General features: G+C 45.8%; 1 protein-coding gene across 8 annotated transcripts in view; it reads left to right on the forward strand.

Moving 5' to 3' along the window:
- Nucleotides 1–321: 321 nt before the first annotated feature.
- The window catches only part of xrcc2 (X-ray repair complementing defective repair in Chinese hamster cells 2), a 92,869-nt gene continuing 69,033 nt past the window's right edge, over nucleotides 322–24,157 (forward strand). For 5 of the 8 annotated variants that reach the window (XM_069914800.1, XM_069914805.1, XM_069914804.1 and 2 more), the window contains exons 1-2: nucleotides 323–449; nucleotides 5,245–5,326. In XM_069914800.1, coding sequence (XP_069770901.1) covers nucleotides 411–449; nucleotides 5,245–5,326 — 121 coding nt within the window. In that variant the 5' untranslated portion in view covers nucleotides 323–410. The other 3 variants (XM_069914799.1, XM_069914802.1, XM_069914801.1) reach the window with 2 other exon arrangements.

Raw genomic sequence — 24,157 nt, forward strand, 5'->3', positions numbered from 1 at the left:
ATGGCAGGCTCGATTTTAAAGTGTTGCTTTGAAAATTTGTAATTAATAATATTCATATATTTTTATTATTTTAAAAAAGATTACTTTGTGAATCAATAGAGCCACTGTTAGATAAACTGAGTAAGAGTTATATTAAAATAAAGTATTAAGAGATCTTAGTTCCAGAATCAAAGAACATTCAAAACCAACATCTCTCAGAACAATATATCAGCTAGGATTAATAATTTATAAAAGAAATAATACATTAAAACACAACTGATCTGAGACATGACCCGGATGTGCAGAGCGAGCTCCCGTGCAACCATGGTAACCGGAAGGAAGTGCGTGTGCCTGAGTGAGGGGTCAAAGTTGAAGCTCATCGGCGGGAGGTGGAAATTCGTTTCCTTGACGTTCATGAGCGGTCCCTCGGCATGACGAGCGACTTCCGGCAGCAGGAATCGGGCACCGAGGTGAGGGCGGCCCCGGTGGAGCTGGGGGAGGAGGGGCAGCCCGGTATAACTGGGAAGTGCCTGGTGCAATGGTGGTTAGCCCTGGTAACGGGGAGAGGTTAGTCCGGTCTAATGGCGTGAGGTGTGGAGGTAGGGGGCGGGGCAAACCGGCCTGGTGTCATGGGGTTGGGGGGACCCCGGTGGAACGGGGGTGGGGGGGACCCCGGTGGAACGGGGGTGGGGGGGACCCCGGTGGAACGGGGGTGGGGGGGACCCCGGAGGAACGGGGGTGGGGGGGACCCCGGTGGAACGGGGTTGGGGGGGAGCCCGGTGGAACGGGGTTGGGGGGGAGCCCGGTGGAACGGGGTTGGGGGGGAGCCCGGTGGAACGGGGTTGGGGGGGAGCCCGGTGGAACGGGGGTGGGGGGGAGCCCGGTGGAACGGGGGTGGGGGGGAGCCCGGTGGAACGGGGGTGGGGGGGAGCCCGGTGGAACGGGGGTGGGGGGGAGCCCGGTGGAACGGGGGTGGGGGGGAGCCCGGTGGAACGGGGGTGGGGGGGAGCCCGGTGGAACGGGGGTGGGGGGGAGCCCGGTGGAACGGGGGTGGGGGGGAGCCCGGTGGAACGGGGGTGGGGGGGAGCCCGGTGGAACGGGGGTGGGGGGGAGCCCGGTGGAACGGGAGCCAGAGGTCTTGGTACATGTAGGTACCAATGACGTAGGGAGGAATAGAGAAGAGGTCCTAAAAAGTGAGTACAGGCAGTTAGGTAGGGAGTTAAAAAGAAGGACCGCAAAGGGGGTAATCTCTGGATTACTCCCTGTGCCACGTGACAGTGAGAATAGAAATAGAATGAGGTGGAGGATTAACACGTGGCTGAAGGGATGGAGTAAGGGGCAGGGTTTCAAGTTTCTGGATCTCTGGGACCTTTTTTGGGGAAGATGTGACCTGTACAGTAAGGACGGGTTACACTTAAATCCCAGGGGGACCAGAATCCTGGCAGGGGTATTTGCTAGGGCTACTCAGGATCCTTTAAATTAGAATGTTTGGGGGGAGGGAGCAAAATAGTACAGAGCAGTAAGGAGAAGGTTAGAATGCAAACAATGAAAGTTTGTAGTAAGTATTTGAATATGGATTGGCAGGTGATAGAGAAAGGAAATGCTCTGGAAGAAGATGAAGGGCAATTGGCAGGTAAAGGAAATAATGTTGTTATTAAAGATGAGGATTAAGAATTGGGAAATCTCTGAAATTCATATATTTTAATGCCAGGAGTATTGTAAAAAAAGGTGGATGAGCTGAAGGTGTGGATTGATACTTGGAAGTATGATGTGGTAGCGATTAGTGAGACATGGTTGCAGGAGGGATGTGATTGGCAGCTGAATATCCCTGGGTTTCGTTGCTTTAGGTGTGATAGAGTCGGAGGGGCAAGAGGAGGTGGAGTTGCATTGCTTGTCAGGGAGAATATTACAGCGGTGCTTAGGCAGGATAGATTAGAGAGCTCGTCCACGGAGGCTATTTGGGTGGAACTGAGGAGTGGGAAAGGAGAGGTTACACTTGTAGGGGTGTATTATAGACCACCCAGAGGGGACCGAGACCTAGAGGAGCAAATCTGTAGGGAGATAGTGGATATTTGTGATAAGCACAGGGTTGTAATTATGGGAGATTTAAATTTTCCACATATAGATTGGGAAACACATTCTGTGAAAGGGCTGGATGGGTTAGAGTTTGTGAAATGTGTGCAAGATAGTTTTGCCCGGCTGACCCGCTGCGTGGCTTACAAGAAGGGCTGGTTCGCCTGCCTCGTGATGCTCCCTGTGGAGACTATCAACTGTTCACAAGGCAACAGTTCCTGACCATTACCCCATCCCTCACATCCAAGACTTTACGGCCAACCTGCACGGTGTGAGGGTTTTCCCCAAGGTTGGCCTGGTGCGCGGATATCACCAGATCCCAGTGCACCCTGAGGATATACCCAAGATGGCCATCATCACCCCCTTTGGCTTGTTTGAATTCCTGCGTATGCCATTCGGGCTCAAGAACGCCGCTCAGACCTTCCAGCACCTCATGGACTCTGTGGGCAGGGACTTGAATTTCGTCTTTATTTATTTGAACGAAATCCTCATTGCCAGCAAGGACCGGGTGCAATACAAGGCCCACCTACGTGCCCTTTTCTCCCAACTGGCCGACTTCAGCCTTACCATCAACCCGGCCAAGTGCCAGTTCGGGAAAGTGTCCATGCAATTCCTGGGCCATACCATCATAACTGAAGGAGCCAAGCCCACAGCTGCGAAGGTTGTCTCTATCAGGGAGTTCCCACGCCCGGACAGCCTCAAGGGGTTTCAGGAGTTCGCAGGTATGGTCAACTTTTACAACCACTTCATCCCAGGAGCTGCGCGCATCATGCAGCCGCTATTCGTCCTCATCGCAGCCAAGCACAAGACTTTTGCTTGGAACCCAGAAGCCTGCACCGCATTCGAGGCCACCAAGGACTCCCTCACGAAGGCCACCATGCTCGCCCACCCTCACACCAATCTGCATATGGCCCTCTCTGTTGATGCCTCTGCCACAGCCGTTGGTGCCGCCCTGGAACAGCAGGTGAATGGACATTGGAAGCCGCTGGCATTCTTCAGCCGTCTGCTCCGCCCACCGGAACACAAGTATAGTGCTTTCGACCGCGAGTTACTGGGCATGTACCTCGCAGTGCGGCATTTCTGCTATTTTTTGGAGGGGAGGACATTTACTATTTTCACCGACCACAAACCCCTCACCCAGGCACTCGCGATGGCAAAGGATCCCTGGTTGGCCCGCCAGCAGCGTCACCTCTCCTTCGTGTCGGAGTTTACCACAGACATTCAGCACAAGGTGGGGAAGGACAATGTGGTTGCCGATTCACTCTCGCGACCGGCCATCTGCACGCTGACGCCCGGCCTCAACTTCAACCAGCTCGCCCGGGACCAAGAATCTGATGAGGAGACGAGGGCCTTCAAGACCTCCATCACAGGCCTGTGGTTCCGAGACTTTCCGACTCTGAGCAGTGAAGGCACCATCCTGTGCGATATCTCCTTGGGCACCCCACGGTCTTCCGTCACATCCACGACCTTTCACGTCCGTCCATCAGGTCCACGGTCCGGATGGTGGCAGAACGGTTTGTGTGGCATGGGCAGCGGAAGCAGATCACGGGCTGGGCCAGAGCATGCACCCATGGCCAGATGTCCAAGGTGCACAGGCACACCAGGACACCCGTACAGGAATTCGAGCATGTCCGGGAATGGTTCAGCCACATTCATGTGGACATCGTCGGGCCCTTACCTGTTTCCCGGGGCAACCGTTACCTGTTTACAGTGGTGGACCGCACCACTCGCTGGCCTGAGGCTATTTCGATGCCAAAAGCTCCACCGACTCCTGCTTCCGAGCATTGTTGCATGGTTGGGTCGCCCGGTTTGGCGTCCCGGGTCACCTCATCCCCGATCGGGGTGCCTAGTTCACATCTGTGCTCTGGGCATAGCTCGCCAACAGATTGGGGATCCAGCTACACCGCACCACAGCCTACCACCCGCAGGCCAATGGACTGGTCGAACGTCTTCACCGCCACCTTAAGTCGGCGCTTATGGCCCCCCTCACCGTACCCGACTGGGCGGACGAACTGCCTTAGGTGCTCCTGGGCTTCCACTCCACTCCCAAGGAAGATCTGCAGGCATCATCAGCTGAGCTGGTCTTCGGTGCACCGTGGCACTACCTGGTGAATTCGTTAACACAACTCACAATCCCCAGTGGTCGCTGCACGAACTACTTCCTCACCTCAGGGCATACTTGGACTTGTTCGAACCCCCACCGCTGCCCAGGCATGGCACCCCCCCCATCTCATGTTCCTGGCGAACTGCTTTCCACGGAGTACGTTTTCATTCAGTGGGGCCCGACCGCGGCAGCTCTGCAGCGACCGTACAAGGGGCCGTACAGGGTTGTACAGCTTTCCGGCTCGTCGTTCATACTGGACATTGGCGGCAGGCAGGAGTTGTTTACTATGGACAGGCTGAAGTCAGCGCACCTCGATCCCACTGAGCCCATGGTCATTGCCCAGCCCAAGAAGCAAGGCCGCCCGGCGAAAAAAGACATTGACGCCGGTTCGGGGGGGTGCTGTGTGGCGGCTCACCATGAGGCAGGCGAACCAGCCCTGCTTGTAAGCCACGCAGTGGGGCAGCCGGCCAAAATGGCGCCATTCGGGGGGGGGTTTCCCTTCCTTCCAGCACGGGGCTCAGAAACCCGCACTGGGGGACCACATGACGCCTGGGTGACGTCAGCGCCCTCCAGCACGGTCCTCAGCCAGGTCCAGGCTGGGAGTATAAGTGCAGCCCAGCAGCCTGCAATAACCTAGTCTGCTCACTGAGCTCAACCCATCTGGTGTGTGTTATTGCAGGAGCATGCCACTACAGCCTAGCCTTTGCTATTATTACTACTCAGGGCCAGAGTAGAGAGTTGTTATAGCAGAGTTTTACATGAATTTGGATAATTAGAGGGCAGTACAGTTGGGATAGCAGTTAGCGCCACACCTTTACAATGGCAATGATCAGGACTGGACTGGGGTTCAAATCCCACACTGTCTGTAAGGAGTTTATACGTTCAACCCACATCTGCGTGGGTTTTTCTGGGGGCTCTGGTTTCTTCCCACCATTCAAAAATGTACCAGAGGTGTAGTTAAGGGTGTATAAATTAGGAAACACAGACTTGTGGGTCGAAATGGCCTGTTATTGTGCTGTATGTCTAAATTTAATTAAAAAATTTAATTTAGACATTTGTGATCTGATAATATATTCATCTTTTGATAGCTCCTTGCTCGACTCAAAGGAAGAAGTTCTCTGAAGCATCTTGAGCCAAGGTTTTTTACTCAGGAAGGTTTGCTAAACCATGGTAAGTCACAAAGGAATAATGATGTTGGAAGAAGTAATGTTGGCAAGTTAATCCCACATATTTTCTTAAAGTTTATTTCTAATAATACGCTATTCCAAGAATAGTCCTCTCTACAGAGTAAATTGTAATTCACCCAGAAATATTTAAAAATGCAATAGATTTAAAAAATGATTCCTTGGAACAGTTTGATATTTTAACTTTTATAATTGTGTTAATATTTCTCTAAAAATTATTGAAATAAGTAGGATAAAAATTAATTTTGTCCCTGTTTTACTGCTTCAGAATCTTCAACACCGTTGACTGTTGATGACATCGCACCCACAACAACTCATTCCACCCTTCCCATCTTCATAATCTATCACCTGTTTGCCCCTCCACACGCCATCACCCACCCCCTCCAAAACTACTTGCTTGCCATCCTTCCCATTTTTGTTTCAATAAAAGATCTATACTCAAAACTTTTAACTGTTTTTCTTCATGGATGCTGTCATACACACTGAGCCCCACCAGCTTTTCTTTGCTTGTCGTTCTTGTGTTTCTCTTGATGCCTCACAACAATCAAGGTTTGAAAATTAAACGTCCATGCTGCAAAGGTTGCTGGATCTATACACCTACTGTGCTTCTAGTTGAGTTCTGTTAGCACTTTACCTCTTTACTCTCAGAGATGAGAGTCGTTGTAAAGGATAGGAGGGATGGGCGTTAATGGCCAAGTAAGAATAGTTGGATTTTTGCAGTGTTTTGCAAATGCTTGCCAGTAATAGGGTGGGCAAAATTATCTTCTTTCTTAAGGAATGTAACTGAGATTCTGTTTGTTAAACTTGGCCCTCAGTTCCTGCCTTAAGTGGTGGGACGAAAGATCGGCAAGAGAATCTCACATTTCCACTTTAAAGCTTCAACTGTAAATAAGACTGATGTCAATTGACAGGACAGCCTATCATGGCAAGTTGTAAATAAAGTTTGGTTCATCTTTCGACTGTTTCATGCCATTGAGGGATTTTATTCTACAGAATTAATATAACTTGGAAGAGATTGGAAGCTATCGGCCAATTATTATTCCTTATCTGGTTCAAGTTTTGAGCTAAAGAGTGGAAATAGTTGTACTTGACCTCCACAGAAAATACTTTGGAAGATTATGCTTTATTTGGTGGTCGAGAAAAATTTAGGTGAGTGCGAGTTTCAGCTGCTTTATTCATCTTAACAAGCTGTCTTTTGAAATTAGTTTAGCATTTTCAGACTCTTCCTGGTCACCTAAAATATTCTATTTTTAATGATTGTGAAAGAAATGTCACAACATCTCGGTTAGACACGTTACAATGTGCATCTTTGCAAATATTATGACGGAGACTATGAATTTTCTTTTTTAAATTTTGGCAGTATTAACCCTTGAGCAATAGTTAATGCTGTGAAACTGGTTCCCCAACATTTAGTAGAATATATAGAGATTCAGAAAAGTTTATCTTGCAGCAACATTATTCTGGTCTGCAGCAATATCTTAAAACAAAATTGGCTTGGAGGAAGGAGTTAGATTATGGTTGTAGAGCATTGATTTTCAGATTGGAGGCTGCGACCCGTGATGTGTCGCAGGGATTGGTGCAACATTTGTCATGTTCATTAAAGATTTGGATGAGAATGTAGGTAGCATGAGTAGCAAATTTGTGAATGACACCAAAATGGGTGATGTTGTGGACAGCGAATAAGGTTTCCAAGGTTACAAGACAATTTATCTTAACTAGGAAAGTGAGCAAAGTTTGAAGTGATGTACTTTAGGAAACTAACCCAAGGCAAAGATAGATTCTTTGAATGTCAAGGTCCAGGAGAGTGTTGGAGAACAAGAGACCCTTGAATATAGGTGGTGAAGAAGGTGTTTGGCATGCTTGCCTTCATCAGACAGAGCATTACAAGAATTTGGGTGTTATGCTACAACCACATTTGGAATGTCGTGTAACATCAACATTCTGCTGAAGGAAAGGGGACAGCGAGAGAGGGTAGAGAAAAAATTTAAAAGGATGCTGCAAAGATAGGAGAACTTGAGTTATAAAAGGAAACGAGGGCAGGAGGCAGTGTGACAGATTTTAAAATCATGAAGGATGTAGATTAGATAGATGGTCACAGTTCTTTCCCTGGGTTGGGGAATATAAAACTAGAGGGCATAGGTTTAAGGAGAGAAGGGAAAGATGTAAATGGGAACTGGTGGGTATATGAACGAGCTGCTTGAGGAAGTGGTGGAGGTAGGTCCAATTACAAAGTCTGATAGGTATTTGGACAGGTTTATCAATAGGGAAGGCTTCAAGAAATATGGGCCATACGCATACATAAGAGGTCAGCTTTGGAAGACTCCTAAGTCGGCATGTACAAGTTGGGCTGAAGGGCACATTTCTGTAATATTTAACTCTGTTTTTACGATAATCGTATTTTGGATTAATTCTTAATGTTTCAGAGTTTGCTAGATCTATATCCAAATTAAAAATAAAAATTCTTGTGATCTGATTTTCACACTTTTGCTCAGTAAAATTGCAATGGTTGCAGAAACCACTTTCCCATAGGATTTTATAAGGAAGACAAAGAAAACTGGGTGCAGATTTTCAAACAGACAAGCCTGAATCACAACTACAATTGCATTTATCCTCAGTAAAGAAGTGGTTTGAGAAAGCTGTTGGACATTGGACATTTATCCAAATAGTGTAGATTACACAACAACTTCATTTGATTGTCTCAGAGTCCAAAACAGTGCTGGTTGACCTCGCAGATATCTTTTCAAGGCCAGAAACAGTTGTACAAGAGCCTACTAACAATGTGTAGGAGGATCTAACAGCCAACAGCATCTAGACCAGAGAGCAGTTTCATGGATAAATCTTTTGAGTTTAAAGCATGAATAATGTCTTTATACTTTAAGATATTGAACGTTGTTTTTCATTCTCCAAATAATGATCCATCATTTTCAAACAAGACTGGCAGCCTGCTAATAATTTAAAGCCTTTATCTGTACCCTTGTCCATTTTCACTGTTGGTTCATGGAGAATTGCTTGTATGAAAACAAAATAGGGGAAATTGATTAACAATCAATTATTTGTTTCTTATTATTTTTGTTCTACTCATTCAGAAACTTTATTTGGCTCCTCTAACGGCTTGTCCCATGTCTCTTTACAGGAGTATTATCAAACAAAATGTTACTTGCGTGATGGACCAATGATATAGGTTCAAGAGTAAACAATGGGAACTGGAGAGATTAACATGGCCAGGCAACATCCATGGAGAAATTGGACGGTCAACAGTCCAATTTTTCAATAGAGTTAAGGAAAGATTATATGGAGGGATTACAAAGATGCTAAATTATGCTCAGCTCCTGACCAGCATACATTTAGAAATAAATTGTAATATTTGTCACTAAATGCTTCCTCTGAATCTACTAGTTAAACTTGCCAAACTTTTTATTTACTCCTGAGAGCAGACTGCCCAAAGTTGCACATAATGTTCTCTATATGTATATCAGTAATGTACATAGTTAATAGATGTAAAAAAGAATGATCAACAATTCGAGCTGAAGCCCTTTATTAAGACCAGAAAAAATATAGGAGAATCCAGTGTAAAGAGAAGAGGGTGGGAGGAGATAAATAGGCAGTCAAAAGGAGAGAGGCTAAGAAAAACCGGTGAAGCTCCTCAACCATCTCAATCAGCACCGGAGCACCATAAGGCTGCTCTACTTGCTTTACACGCATATCTGTGTACTTCAGTACAACAATGCCAGTCCTTGATGAAGGGCTCAAGTCCAAAACGTTGGCTATGTATCTTTGTTATAAAAAGTATACTGTTAGACCTGCTAAATTTCTCCAGCATTGTGTTTTTATTTTAACGGCATTTACAAATTTACTGGTGATACCACAGTAGCGGGCTCAATAATAGGAGGGAGACTGAAAACTTGGCCGAATGATGTACAGGCACTCCTGACTTATGACCATAATTGGGACTGAAGGATCAGGTATATCTTGAAATGGGCATAAGTTGGAATTTTGCTCACACGCGTGGAGTACCTAAGTCTTAAAGCAAACTTATTAATCAAATCTTTTTTTCATCCTAGATTTGACAATAACAAATGAAAACTTCCAGAATTTGTTGATTAACCTTGGTGAATCTTTCCATATTCTGGTCCATGCTTACCTTGTTAGTCAGCATCCTAGGATCTATAGGCTGGCCTGGTTGTCTTGATTCTTGTGCGCATTTGTGAACCTTCGGTTGGCACATGCGTGGTACGTTCGCATATTGGAGTTCAGTTGGCGTGTGTGTAAGAGTTAAGTGCCGTAACGATATTGAATTCGCACCCATGACTCTTGCGCATGTGCCATCCGAACTCCAATACGCGAACCCATGGTCAATGTGCTGACCAGCTGACTCACAGTCTGGTATAGGGGCATCATTACCTCTGAGTGGAAAGCCCTGCAAAAGGTAGTGGACCAGCCAGTACATCACAAAATTCACCATCGAGGAAATTTACATGGAACACTGCTGTCAGAAAGCAGCAATCATTGAAGAAAGAGGTCTCAGTGCCACAAGACCCACACCACCAGGTTCAGGAACAGCTGCTCCCCCTCCACCATCAGACTCCTCAATGATACACTTCATCAGGGACTCGTTTACTTTGCACATTATTTATGACTGAATATTTCTTTTTTCTATACTGCAGTCATTTTGTTTACATTTCTCTCCTTTATATACTTACCTTTTTTTCTTGAGTACATTTCCCGAGAAGTAGACATTCTGCTTAGCCTGCAGGAAAAAGAATCACAAGGTTATATGTGATACCATGTACTGTATGTGTTCTGACCAACCTTGAATATTGGGTGGAGTGGGTTAGAAGAGAAAAGCTGCCAGTGCTGGAAGGTGACAAGAAGGTGAGAGTAGTAGTATGAAGAGAGTCCAGATGAAACCATCTTTATGACTCAATTTCCTTCCCCCTGACCCCTCTGTTTATCTTGCCTCTCTCCCTTTGTCTAGCATCTGCCAGTCTATTACCTCTGTCCATTATGTTTCACCTCCACCTGTTTATAAAATCAACATACCTAGCCCCCATCCTCTACACTGATTTCTGTATTCCCCAAGGTCGATAAAGGTCTTCAGCTCAAAATGGCAACTATTAGAACATAGAACACTACAGCAGAGGACATGCTTTTCAGCCCTCATTATTGTACCGACCTATATAATTCCACCAAAAATAAACTAAACCCTCCCTCTCTCATCACCCTCTATTTTTCTTTCATCCATGTGCCTGTCTAGGAGTCTCTTAAATGCCCCTTTGTACAGATGTACTCTGGCACTTGCCCTGAGGAAAAGGTGCTGGCTGTTTACCTTATCTATTCCTCTGAGATTTGTGGACTTCTAATAGGTCATCTCTCATCCCTCTACACTCCACAGAGAAAGTCCCAGCTCTGCTAACCTTGCCTCACAAGACTTGTTTTCTAATCCAGGCAACATCCTGGTAAATCTCCTCTGCACCCTCCCCATAGCTTCCGCATCCTTCCTATAACAAGGAGGCCAGAACTGAGCACAATATTCTAAGTGTGGTTTCACCAGAGATTTGAAGAGCAGCAACATGACCTCTCAACTCTTGTACTCAATTCCCCGACTAATGAAGCCTAATATCCCATAGGATACTTCTTAACTATCCTATCAATCTGCACGGCAACCTTGAGAAATGTATGGATTTGAACCCCAAGGTCAGAAGAACATCAAGGGCTGAAGGGACTGTACTGCAGCGTTCTATGTCCTCTGTTCTTCCATGCTATTAGCATCCGATCATTAACCCTGTACTGGGCCTTCAGGTATGACCTTCCAAAATGCATCCCCTCACATTTATCCAGATTGAACTCCATCTGCCACTTTTCTGCCAACTATGCATCCTGTCTATATCCTTTGGTAACCTGGGACAGCCTTCAATACTATCTTCAACTCCTCTATCCTTCGTATCATCTGCAGACTTATTGACCTATCCTTCCACTTCATCTAGGTAATTTATAAAGAGCTGGAGTCTCAGAACAGATCCCCATGGAACTCCTTTAGTTACTGGCCTTCAGACAGTGTACTTTTCAAAAACTACAACTCTTTGCTTTCTACTGCAAGGCAAGTTTCCTTGGATCCCATGCCTTAGGACTTTCTAAATGAGTTTCTCATGGAGGATCTTGTCAAATGCCTTATTAAAATCTATATACACCGCATCTTTCACACTACCTTCATTAGATTCTTTTTTTACCTCTTCAAAAAATTCAGTCAGGTTCATGAGTCAGGATCTTCCCCCTCACAAAGCCTCGCTGACTGTCCCTGAGAAGACTACTTCTTCAAATGCACATAAATTCTGTCATTAAGAATTCTTTCTGATGGTTTGCACACCACTGACTCACCGGTTTAATTCCCTGGATTCTCTCTGTGAACTTTTTAAAACAAGGGGACCACATTTGCCATTCTTCAATCCTCCGGTACCTCCCTGTGGCCAAGGAAGACACAAAGATTATCACCAAAACCCCAGCAATCACTTTCCTCCTTTCCCACAGCAACCAGGGTATATATTGTCCACCCCTGGGGACTTATCAATCTTAATGCTTTTAAGAAGTCTTGTGGCACCTATACTTCATTCCTGACGGCAGCAGTGAGAACAGAGTGTGTGTGTGTGTGTGTGCTGGGTGGTGTGCACTCTGACGGCAGCGTTCCGTGTAGATGTTCTCAATGGTGGGGAGGGTTTTGCCTGTGATGTCTTGGGCTTTGTCCACTAACTTGTACAGGGCTTTACACTGTACCAGACCACTTGATGTTAGCTTCTCCTTATGATGTATGCTCTTCACCCTCGTATTTCCTTCCTTTGTTGAATTATTGGCTGACCTGTTCTCTGCATTCAAATAGAGGTGAAGGAAGCTAAATGAATTTCATTCTGTATGTGATGTTTCTTTTTTTTTACATTGAATGATCTGAATTTGAAAACCCGTCTTAATTCCCTACGTCATTCAATTCCTTGAGTTGATTAAGATGAATTTTCATTTGCCCCTCTGCATGATTTATTCTCTTGTTGATGTCCAAAATCTTGCTTATATTATTAAATGAAAGCTGAATCAACACATATTTCAGCCCTTGTTTGCCATTGTAAATAATGCAGCTACACAAAATCCAACACTGCGGTGCATATCCAAAAATTGATGGCAGACGATGTGAGCTTAACTTTATGTATGTTTCCCTAATGAACTATAAAGCAGCTGGGATGGTGATGGTCCTGTCACTGGTGAGGAAATGTGGCCAGGCTAATTGCTTCCTGCTCGTTGCAACTTTTTTTTTTTGATCACTTGCTGGTTTCCTTGTCTGAAATTCGAGCATAGAAGATTATACCACAGGCCCTTCAGCCCACAATGTTGTGCTGACTTGTATATACCTACCAAAAAAATCCTAAGCCCTCCCCACCTCATAATGCTCTATTTTTCTTTCATCTGTGTGCCCGAGAGTCTTAAATTCCCCTCTTATTCCAGCCACCGCCACCCCTGGCAATGCATTCCAGGCGCCCACAACTGTGTGTGTGTTTTTTTTAAGAAAAAACTTCCTGTTGTCTCCTCTAAACTTTCCTCCCTTCACTTTGTGCAGATGTCCTCTGGTGTTTGCTACTCTCGCCCTGGGAAAATGATGCTGGCTACCTTATCTCTGCCTCTCATAATCTTGTAGACCTCTGTTAAGTCACCTTCTCCCTCTTCATTCCAAAGATAAAAGCCCTAGCTCTGCCTCATAAGTGCATTTTCCAATCCAGCTAACATCCTGGAAAATCTCCTTTGCACCCTCGCCAATAGTTTTCAGTAAAACATGCCCAAACATGGCGTCCAACACCATATTGCTATCACTGGCTCACCATTGCATTCATGTGCCCGCTGCCCGGCCCCAGACAACTCAATCTCACCAAGGAAGGGTTTCGGCGCATGGAGGAGCTGGGCATCGTCCATTGTTCCCCTCCACTTGGTGCCTGAGTCCAATGGCAGCTGGAGGCCCTGCAGCGATTACAGACATCTCAATGATGCAATGACTCTGAACTGCTACCCAATCCCCCATATCCAGGATTTCGCAGTGAATCTTCATGGCGCAAAGCTTTTCTCCAAAGTCGACAGTCCGGAGATACCATCGGATCCCCATGCACCCAGATGACGTCCAAAAGACCACTATCATCACCCTGTTCGGCCTGTTCGAGTTCCTACGGATGCCGTTTGGTTTGAAAAATGCAGCGCAGACCTTTCAGCGCCTCGTGGACGCAGTCGGGAGAGACTTGCCTTTCCTTTTCATCTACCTCGATGATATCCTGGTAGCCAGCAGTTCGCCTGCAGAACACGTGATGCACCTCCACCAGTTGTTCAGTCGCCTTGCACGGTTCGGCCTCACCATTAATCCAGAAAAGTGCCATTTGGCCTCATGGAAATAGATTTTCTGGGCCAGACCAACAACACTGAAGGGCTATCTGGAAAGCACAACGTGGTTACTGACGCACTTTCCAGGCCTCCAGTCAACGCAATGTCACAGGGCATCGACTACCATGATCTGGCTTGGGCATAACAGAACATCCCCGAGACACTCAGCTTCAGAACAGCAATCTCGGGGTTGTAGCTCCAAGACCTTCTACTTGATGCCAACGACACCACACTCCACTGCGATGTTTCCACTGGCCAACCTCCCCCTCTCATCCCTGCCCAGTGGAAGAAAACTGTTTTTGACTTAATCCACGGTTTATCGCACCCCTCCATCTGCACGACAGTGACGCTAGATTCCGCAAAATTTGTTTGGTACTGCCTGTGTAGACAGGTCACAGAGTGGGCACAGACTGCCAGACGTCCAAGGACAAGCAGCACAGCAAGTACCAACTCCAACACTTCGATGCTCCGACTCGAAGTTTCTAACATGTCCACCTTGACATAGTCGGATCCCTGCCTATCTCCCAGGGGTCCCGCTACCTACTTACGGTGATGAACAGATTCACTCACTGGCCAGAGGCCATACCCATCCCGGACGCCTCCACAGAAACGTGTGCCAGAGTTATTCTTGCCACCTGGGTCTCCCCCTTTGGTGTCCCAGCAGACTGACTGGGAAACACAATTTGCTTCTGCCCTATGGATACAACTTTCCAGACTCCTAGACACCCAGATGCACCGTACCACAGCTTACCACCATTAAGCTAATGGACTAGTCGAGCGTCTTCACTGCCACCTCAAATCAGTGCTGATGACACACCTTGAGAAGCCCAACTGGGTGGACAAGTTGCCCTGGGTTCTCCTGGGCATTCACACAGCACCAAAGGACGAGCTCAGGACCTCTTCGGCTGAATTAGTCTACAGAGAGACCATCACAGTGCCTGGACAATTCCTTCCTCCGGCAACCAAGCATGACGTTGACACCACTGTCATCCCTGAGAAGCTGCGTGACAAAATGGGCTCTATGACACCACCCCCGCCATTGCGACATGGTCAACTGCCCTGCAACTACTCCCCCAGATTTGTCTTCCTGTGAGCAGAGGCGCACACAAGACTCCCCTCAAACGACCTATGAAGGCCCATACAGGGTGCTACACAGAAACGCTTCAACGTTTAAAACCAGTGCATATGGACTTGTCCATGTCATTATAGGTCCCCCCACCAGTGTGTAGAGGTTGGCTGCCAAAACAGCACACCTCTTCCTTGATGCATCCCGACCTCATTAGTGCTGTTCTGGGTGGGGGGGGGGGGTTGTATGGCATCGTGGGACTGTTTTTTACATATGCTCTTGTACCATCGGCAAGCCCCGAGATGTTAGGGGTGAGACCTAGATCGGGCTTAAAGGCAGCAGCGCGAGATTCAAAATAAAACAGTTGTGATACTGGAGGTCACAGCCTGTTGTCTCAGTCTCTTCGCTGGGCTCGTTCACAACACACTACAACCCCGCACTTAACCAGATTGAATTCCATCTGCCTAACCCTGCATCCTGTCTCTATCCTGTTGTAAGCTATGACAACCTTCAACTCTATCGCCAATACCTCCAACTTACAAATTATCCGCAAGCATTCCTCTACAAAACCAGGTCATTATATTTTTGTTATCTTGGCATTGGCTGCTGAAGAACCATTTGAGGAACTACAGTGATTCCTGTAAATTGGATCCATTATAACTTTGGTATCAATGCAAGTGCTTGCATTGAAGAGAGAACTAGTTTGTGACATTTCTCTTTGATTCCGCTGCTTGCTGTCACAGAATTCTGCAGATGTAAACAGATTTGTCTTTATTTTTTACGAAGAGCAAAGTAAAAGACTGCAGTAACATAAACTAGAAAGAGAATAGAGTCCCTTCATTGCTGTCAGAAAAGAAAGGTTAGCTTGTTAGCCACCTTTCCATCTCCTTGTGATTGCAGAATGTTGCGTCTATTCCTGTCACTATCGAGTCTCCTATCATTACTGTCTTGCCTGCCCGCACCTTATTCTGCTTTTTAAATATGGAAGAATAAATATTGACCAGAACAATAAATGTATTTAATAATGTTGTAGAAGGTTAGCCACAATCCACTAGTCTAAGGTTAGCCACAATTCACCTTTCTCCCCACTCTCATCCCTGCTAATGTTTAGCTTGAAGTTACTTGTTGGTCTGAAGGATGCAACCATCTATTATCGAGTAGTTCTTTTTTCTTTTTTTAAATAATCTGATTGTAATTTATTGTTTGTGTATTTCTTGGTGAGTTCAGATTATTGGTGTGAATTTTCTTTGTACAAGTGATTATATTGCCAGAGAGTAATTTAAACACATTTTGGGGCTTTCAAGGATGTGGTAAAGCACTACCAAGGATTCTACAACATTATTAAATACATTTATTGTTCTGGTCAATATTTATTCTTCCATATTTAAAAAGCAGAATAAGGTGCGGGCAGGCAAGACAGTAATGATAGGAGACTCGATAGTGACAGGAATAGACGCAACATTCTGCAATCACAAGGAGATGGACAGGAGGTTTTGTTGCTGTGGAAGAGCCTCTGGGATTATGTGTTGTCTCTCAGGTCCCAGGGTCAAGGATGTTGCTGAGCAGCTGGATAACTTTCACGAGGGGGAGGGTGAACAGGCAGATATGAGTAAGAGGTCTTCTAAACCTCAAGGGAAGTTGCTCTGGATTGCTACCGGTGCCATGTACGAGTGAGCTCAGAAATGAGCCCAGATAAATTCATGACTGAGGAGCTGATGCAGGTTTTTGGATCACTGTTGATCTCTTCTAGGGGAAAATTGGCTTGTTCAAGAGGCACAGGTTGCACTTGAATCCGAGAGAGAGAGACTAACATCAGTTTACAGGGTTTGAACTAGACTGGCAGAGCAAGTGAGAGTTTAGAAATTGGTATGGAGGGTAAAGAGAGAAAGTTTAGTGTGCAGGAGAAAGTCAGGGTGCGAGGAAGGATTTGGGTCAAATTGCACTTATTATAATGCTAAAGGTGTCAGGTAAGGTGGATGAACTTGATTATTTTTTAATTTAGACATACAGCACAGTAACAGGTCCTTCCAGCACACAAGCCCGTGCTGCTCAATTACACAAATTAACCTACAAACCCCTGTACTTTTTTGTAAAATGGGAGTAAAACTGCGCATACAGAGGAAGCCCACACAGACGTGGGGAGAACGTACAAAATCCTTACTAGGTCACTGGCTCTGTAATAACATCGCACTAACTGCCATGCGAACATGCCGCACATAGGATTGAGATGTGATAGCCATTATGTAAACCTTGTTAAGAGAGGTGGGGGTAAAAGTGGAAGGGCTGTTGTGTTATTGATTCAGAAGGATGTCACAGCAGTGGTCAGAGGTGATATTACAAAAGGATCGGCTAGTGTGGCTCTGGATGAAGCTGAGGAATGGGAAAGGCATGATCACCTTGTTGGGAGTGTACTCCAGGCTCTGTATAGTCAACAGGAATTAGAGGAGCAAATATGTCAGGAGATTGCATCCAGCTGTAGGTCAAAGAAGGTTGTCTTATCTGTCTCTTCAAAAAAAAAAAGTGGTGGTCTAGCCTCCTCAACTCCCTGGCCCATGACAATAAAATTGAACCACTGTTGAGTGTTAGCAGATTCAACATGTCAGTGGATGACTGAATTTTTTTATTGTCCTGAGTGCTGAGATATAGTGAAATACTTAGTTTTGCATGCCAAGCAGGAACTTGCAAATAGTTGACATGTTCTGGCAGCATTTTGGATTTATTCACTGGCGTAGACAATTTTGGTAATTCACCACAAAGAGGGGAACTTGCTCAGTTTTGAGTGACTGACCCTGATAGAGAGGGTATGCCTGTAGTAACGGACTCAAAGTTGTTGAACAATATGCGTAATTGCTTTTAGTGCCAGCACAGAGAGAAAAATCCAGCAAGAACCTGTTGGAACTCAGAAGTGCAGAGCACAGCAGTTTCTGGGTATTTGGGTAGAAAGGAAATAGTTGAAAGAACCCAATAGATCAGAGATATTTTATGGAGGGAATGAAATGTGAATAAGTTTGTATTTGAACTATCCAGTCCTGATACAAATGGGAAAGGCGGGATTAACATTTGAAATTGCTTCTTTTAAGTCCAGATTCCCACCAGGAACTCACTGTTATTTTTTATTTAAATTTTAATTTGCCTATTATGTTAAATGCTTTCACTCTCATTATTAATCTTAATCTTATTAACAGTTGTGGCCTTCTGAGAGTTTAACAGGAAAGTCTGCAGACACTGATTGTAGGTGCAAAACACAAAAGTGCTGGAGAAACTCAGATCACACTGCATCCATGGGAAGCAAATGTATATAAACCAACATTTCGGGCCTGAGCCCTTTGTCAAGGTATGAGCAGAAAGCAGGCAGGCGCCTGAATAAAAGGTAGGGTGAGGAGGGAAGAGGGGGTGGGGGAGAAGCACAGGCCAACAGGCAAGAAGTCACCAACATATTGAATGTGCTAACTTTCAACAGTACTTAAATCGTGATCATGGACAGGACTAATTCAGATAAACCATAAGCAAGTAGTTCTGAGTGAAATCTTGTTTAAATTTGAGTGATATTCGAGATGTTCAACAGTAGATTTCTAGCATGTACTGAGTAGACATGGCATCTGCCATATTAAATTCTTGGGAAACTGATATTGCCTTTAAATTGATTTCAGTGCAATTGAAATTATAAGTCACAATATTGTTTTCATAAGAACTTGATATGTTCGAATTAAACCTCTTGTTTCGCAAATCACAGTAATATTTCATTGTTGTTTTTCTCACTGAGGCGGGTGCTAAAACTCGGAACGGAGGAACTGTTGGCTGCCTGTAGGGGTAGGGGAAGGCCCTTGGGTTTGTGTTTGAGTTCGAAATACGTCGGTGGAATGAGGCTTATCTCTGTGCCCGTGTCGACTAGCATTTGTTCACTGGTCCCTGAGGTAGAGTAGGCCTTTATGTGTGCCAACCACTGAGGCCACTATCAGCGGCTGGCCTGTCCTTTTCCCGCCGCCGCACTTGACTTGGCGTTGGGGAACGAACATGAAAGGATGCACCGCTGGGCGTTATGGCCTCATCTGCGGTAGTAGAAACAGTAATTGCTCTGTTTCAGCGCTCATTACATTGCAGCTGGGCCGTGGCTATTGCTGGGGGGCCTGGTGGGGGGGAGCGTAGATTGGTTGCATGTGTATGGAGCTTTGTTGCGGGTGGCGGAAAAGTCTCTCTGTTTCTTTGACTACCAGGTGTGGGGCGCTGAAATCCCTGTTGGATATCACCGAGGAAACGTGCACGGTAGCTTGGAGAGGAACAGGGCCTTGTACAAGAAACAGTTTGTGTGTCGGTCCGCCAAGGCCACCATTTCGTTCATGATAGGAGGGGTTCCTACGCCCAGACCTTGCATATTCAGGATGCAGTCAGCGTGCTCATGTCAGCTAAGGTCCAAGGAATCGAGGAGGAAACGCCAGAATTGTTCATACTTGCCCTCCATAGGAGGATTTTCCACGAAGGAGCTTACTTTTGCTGCGGTAGCGGCGTCCAAGGCACTGTTGACTTGCCAGAACTTATTATCCTCCAAGACAATGCCTCTGATCTGGAACTGCCCTGGTTGATTTGCCCAAAAGGGCGGCAAATGCACACCCACAGCATTGGTTCCAGCCATTGCAACTGTAGCAGTCGTAGCATCCTTCATTTTGTTGTGTTCGAGGTGGGTTCCAATGACGTTTAAACCATTGTGGTTACCACTGTAGCGTGAGCTAACGGCAGCACTACCGAAACGAGAGACGTCCACACAGCGTGAGGTGAACCAGTAACTGAACTTAATTTTTTAATTCCTCACACTCCTCGAGGAGTGAGGGTCGTGCTGGCCTTAGGAAGTGATGTCAGTGCATTGTGGAGTCATTCCCTGTCCAGCAGCACTGTCCCCTGGGCTTCTCCTTGGAAGGGAAGGGGGTGCCCACGCCATCTTGTGTCGGACGACTGGGATGGTGATTTGGCCCATCCGAATGCGCAGTTACTCGGCCCACTACAATAGCACATCCACCAACCTACCTTCATAAATTTCTTTCGTCACCTCCTCAAAAATTCCGTTAGGCTTGTGAGGCACAGTCTGCCCCTCTCAAAGTCATGTTGACTATCCTTAAGGAGATTACGCTTCACCAACTGCTTGTAAAATTTCTCCCCAAGAATCCTCTCCAAAGGTTCTGGTCTAGAATTCTCAGGTTTCTCCCTCTTGCCTTTCTTAAATAAGGTTTCTATATTTGCCATTCTCCCATCCTCTGGTACATCTCCTATGACAACAGAGGATGTAAAGATCATTGTTGACACCTCTACCTCCCTGTAGTATCCTGAGATCTATTGCGTCTGATCCCAGGGACTTGTCTAATCTGAATATTTTTAAGAACCTATTTGTTCCATCATATGACTTAACACTCAGTTCCATTCTCCTTCCTCAATCATCCCTTTTGTACAGGTCGTACCTTCCCCAGAAGTGGTCCCACAAATCTGAACCCCTGCCCCCACACCAACTTCTCAGCTGCATATTTATCTCCCATAACTTCCTATTCTTGCCTCCAATGGCGCGTGTCACAGGCAACAACCCAGAGATACTGTATTCTGGTTTTAACAAGAATAATACTAAACAAGTCGGTCAACCAAGTCACAGCTGACCCTGTAAAAGAGACAGGTTTGCATGATGGAATAACCAGCTGATTAACTTCAGTCTACCCTATTACTGTTTTATCAAAAATCCTGCCAATAAGTTAAACTCAAGAAGAAAATGCAGATGGTGGTTAAAATAGCATCCTGTAGAAACAAGTAAGAGGAACAGAACCCATCTTAATCTCTTTACTGTCAGATAAAAGCTTCAGCTTGAGATTGTTAACTTTCTTCATATTGTTTGTGCTTCCCTGCTGCCCTTGTGTTCATGACTATATTGGGATATTTGTCCCAGGATTCAGGAACCACCAGGTTTTCCCCAGTGCCCAACATTTACACATAATGTCACACTAGCCCACTAGGTCCACTCTTCTCTTTGCTCACCATTATTAAACCAATTATGCATATTTGGTAAAAGTTCCATTATTGTCATGTTAATATTACATTTAGAATGTAACATACATGAAATTATTTAACTTTGTCTACCGTACGGAAGACAGAGTCGCCACTTTCTCAAGTGCCCCTCACATAAATGAGGCCCCAGTGAGGAATGAACTTATGACCCCTGGTTTACAAGACCAGTGCTAACCACTGGAGATTACTGAAGCAGAAACCATATTCAATCCTGACACATGGACCCAGTTTAGTTGCATTACTTTTGACATGAGCTTGGTTCACTCAGCTTCTTCGAAACAGACTAGTATCATTGCAATGTTAAATTTAAATAGTCTAATTCACTGACATGCAGGTATTTATGACAAAGTTGATAGCAGTGGGGAAACATAGAAAGTAGGAGTAAGCCATTTGGCCCTTCAAGCCTACACTACCATTCATTTTGATCATGGCTGATCATGTACTCAGTACTGAGTACCTGCCTTCTCCCCATACCCCCTGATTCCCTCTTAAGTATAGATAAGGAATCGGCTTCTACCACTTCCATTGGCAAAGAATTCCACAGATTCACCACTCTCTGAGAGAAAATATTTTTTTCTCATCTCAGCCCTAAAAGACATTCCCCTGATCCTTAAACTGTGATCCCTGGTTCTGGTCTTCCCCAAAATCAGGAACAACCTTCCTGCATCTAGCCTGTCCAATCCCTTAAGAATTTTATACATTTCTAAATTCCAGTGAACCTAGTGAACGTTCTTTGCACTCCATCAATGGCAAGGATGTCTTTCCTCAGATAAGGAGACCAAAACTGTACACAATACTCCAGGAGTGGCCTCGCCAAGGCCCTGTACGGATGCAGTAGAACACACATGTCAAACTTTGGCCCGCGATATAATTATATTTGGCCCGCAAGATCATTTCAAAAATGTATTAGAGGTGGCCCGCCCTGCAGCAAGAGCCGATGCTGTTTTTTGGTAATGTCACCCCCACCATCCTCCCCCTTCATTGCACATCCTTCCCCATTGTAACACGAGAAATTGTAACACGAGAAATCTGTTGATGTCATCACCCGGCAAGCCAATTGGAAGGCTCCCCGCACAACCAGTCACTTCTCCCACCTGTCGAGCGGTGCGGCGGATTGGCGAGCGCCTGTGATTTCCTGTCGGCGCGATGGGTATGGCAGGCTGCGCACGGCCCCCAGGCAGCGCGAGCCCCACGCGACTGGCACCGGACAGCCCTTCCACAGTGCGAGCGCACTTCTCCCGGTCGCCACGGCCTTCAGCGCTTGCACCTGTGCGGACCCCAGGGACGGCTGGTTCGGCCCTGCACATGGAGAGAGATGGTGGCTGTCCGCAAAGGCTGATCGGCAGCGCGCTGGGCCTGAGTGGGTGGGTAAGCAGGGGTGGGCAGAGGGTGTAGGTGAGGAATAATGGGCAGGGGAAGTTATGGTGGTGCGAGGGGCAGTTAGAGGGAGGGATGAGTAGAAGGAGGGGTGGATAGGGAAGAGGTAAAAGGGGAGGGGCGGGGTGAGTAGGGGAGGGGTGATTAGAGGGTGAGACGGGTAGAGGGAGGAACAGGTTGAGGGGAGGGGCGTGTATAGGATGGGGTGGGTAGAGGCAGAGCGAGTGGAGTGAGGAGTGAGTAGAGGTTGGGTAAAGGACTGGTCAGGTAGAGGGATGGTGGGTCGAAGGTGAATAGAGGCCTAGAGCCTGAGGAGTGAGCAGGAAATGCTGAGTCCTTATGCAGGCCAAAATGGACACAGCCTGTGAATGCTGACTACATCTCCACAGGGACCAAATATGTTTCCCTCAGGTCAAGCAAAGGGTGAACTTGAGCTACCTACTCCTGACCTGTAACATTATCCTCCTAAAGTTATATCCTAAAGTTTAACATTTCATATGTTGAAAGAAGAGAAAACATGCAGATGTTGTTGAAAATTTTCAATAAATATTTAGTTCGGCCCTCGACTTAGTCCAAGTTTTTAATTTTGGCCCTCCGTGAATTTGAGTTTGACACCCCTGCAGTAGAACCTCTTGGCTCCTGTACTCAAATCCTCTTGTTATGAATGCCAACATTCCATTTGCTTTCCTCACTGCTTGCTATACCTGCATGCCCACTTTCAATGACTGGTGCACAGTGGCATCCAGGTCTCGTTGCATCTCTCCTTTTCTTAATTGGACACCATTTAGGTAATAATCTTCTCTCCTGTTCTTGCCACCAAAGAGGATAAACTCACATTTATCTGCATTATATTGCATCTGCCATGCATTTGGCCCACTCATGTAACTTGTCCAAGTCACCCTGCATCCTCTATACAGCTAACCCTGCTACCCCTCTTCGTGTCGTCTGCAAACTTGGAGATGCTGCTTTCTATTCCCTCATCTAAGTCATTGATATATATTGTAAATAACTGGGGTCCTAGCACTGAGCCTTGTGATACCTCATTCGTCGCTGCCTGCCATTCTGAAAAGAACCTGTTTATTCCTACTCTTTGCTTCCTGTCTGTCAATCAATTCTCTATCCACCTCAATACCATCCCTCCTCTACCGTGTGCTTTAGGTTTGTACACTAATCTCCTGTGCGGGACCTTAACAAAAGCCTTCTGAAAGTCCAGATATCCAACATCCACTGGTTCTCCCTTATCCACTCCACTAGTTACATCCTCAAAAATTCTGTAAGATGCATCAGACATGAATTTCCCCTTCGTAAAACCATGCTTATTCTGTCCGATGATATCATTACTTTCCAAATATGCTGCAATCGCATCTTTAATAACTGACTCTAGCATTTTCCCCACTACCGATGTCAGGCTAACTGGTCTATAGTTCCCCATTTTCTCTCCCTCCCTTCTTAGAGTGGAGTTACATTGGCCATCCTCCAATCCTCAGGAACCAATCCAGAATCAAGAGTTTTGAAAAATTATCACTAATGCATCAACTATTTCTTGGGCTACTTCCTTAAGCACTCTTGGAAGCAAACTATCACTGGACCTGGGGATTTATCTGCCTTTAATCCCTTCAATTTACCTAACACAACCTCTCGACTTAAACTTATTTCCTTCAGTCCTTCCCTCACATTAGATCCTCAGTCCCCTACTATTTCCTAATTATTTATGCTTTCAAAAGTGAAGACGGAAATAAAGTAGTTATTCAATTGGTTTGCCATGTCCTTGTTCCCTATGATCAATTCATCTGTTTGGTGAATAACTACTTGGTAAAATCTTTGTCATATGTGATGCACTACTAAGACATATGATTATATCTACCAACGGTTGGCTTAATTGCAACATTTAAATAAATGTATGGATACTTCAAAGTGATTTTACTTTGATTT

Source organism: Narcine bancroftii, chromosome 1, assembly GCF_036971445.1.
Source record: "Narcine bancroftii isolate sNarBan1 chromosome 1, sNarBan1.hap1, whole genome shotgun sequence".
Lineage (NCBI taxonomy): Eukaryota > Metazoa > Chordata > Chondrichthyes > Torpediniformes > Narcinidae > Narcine > Narcine bancroftii.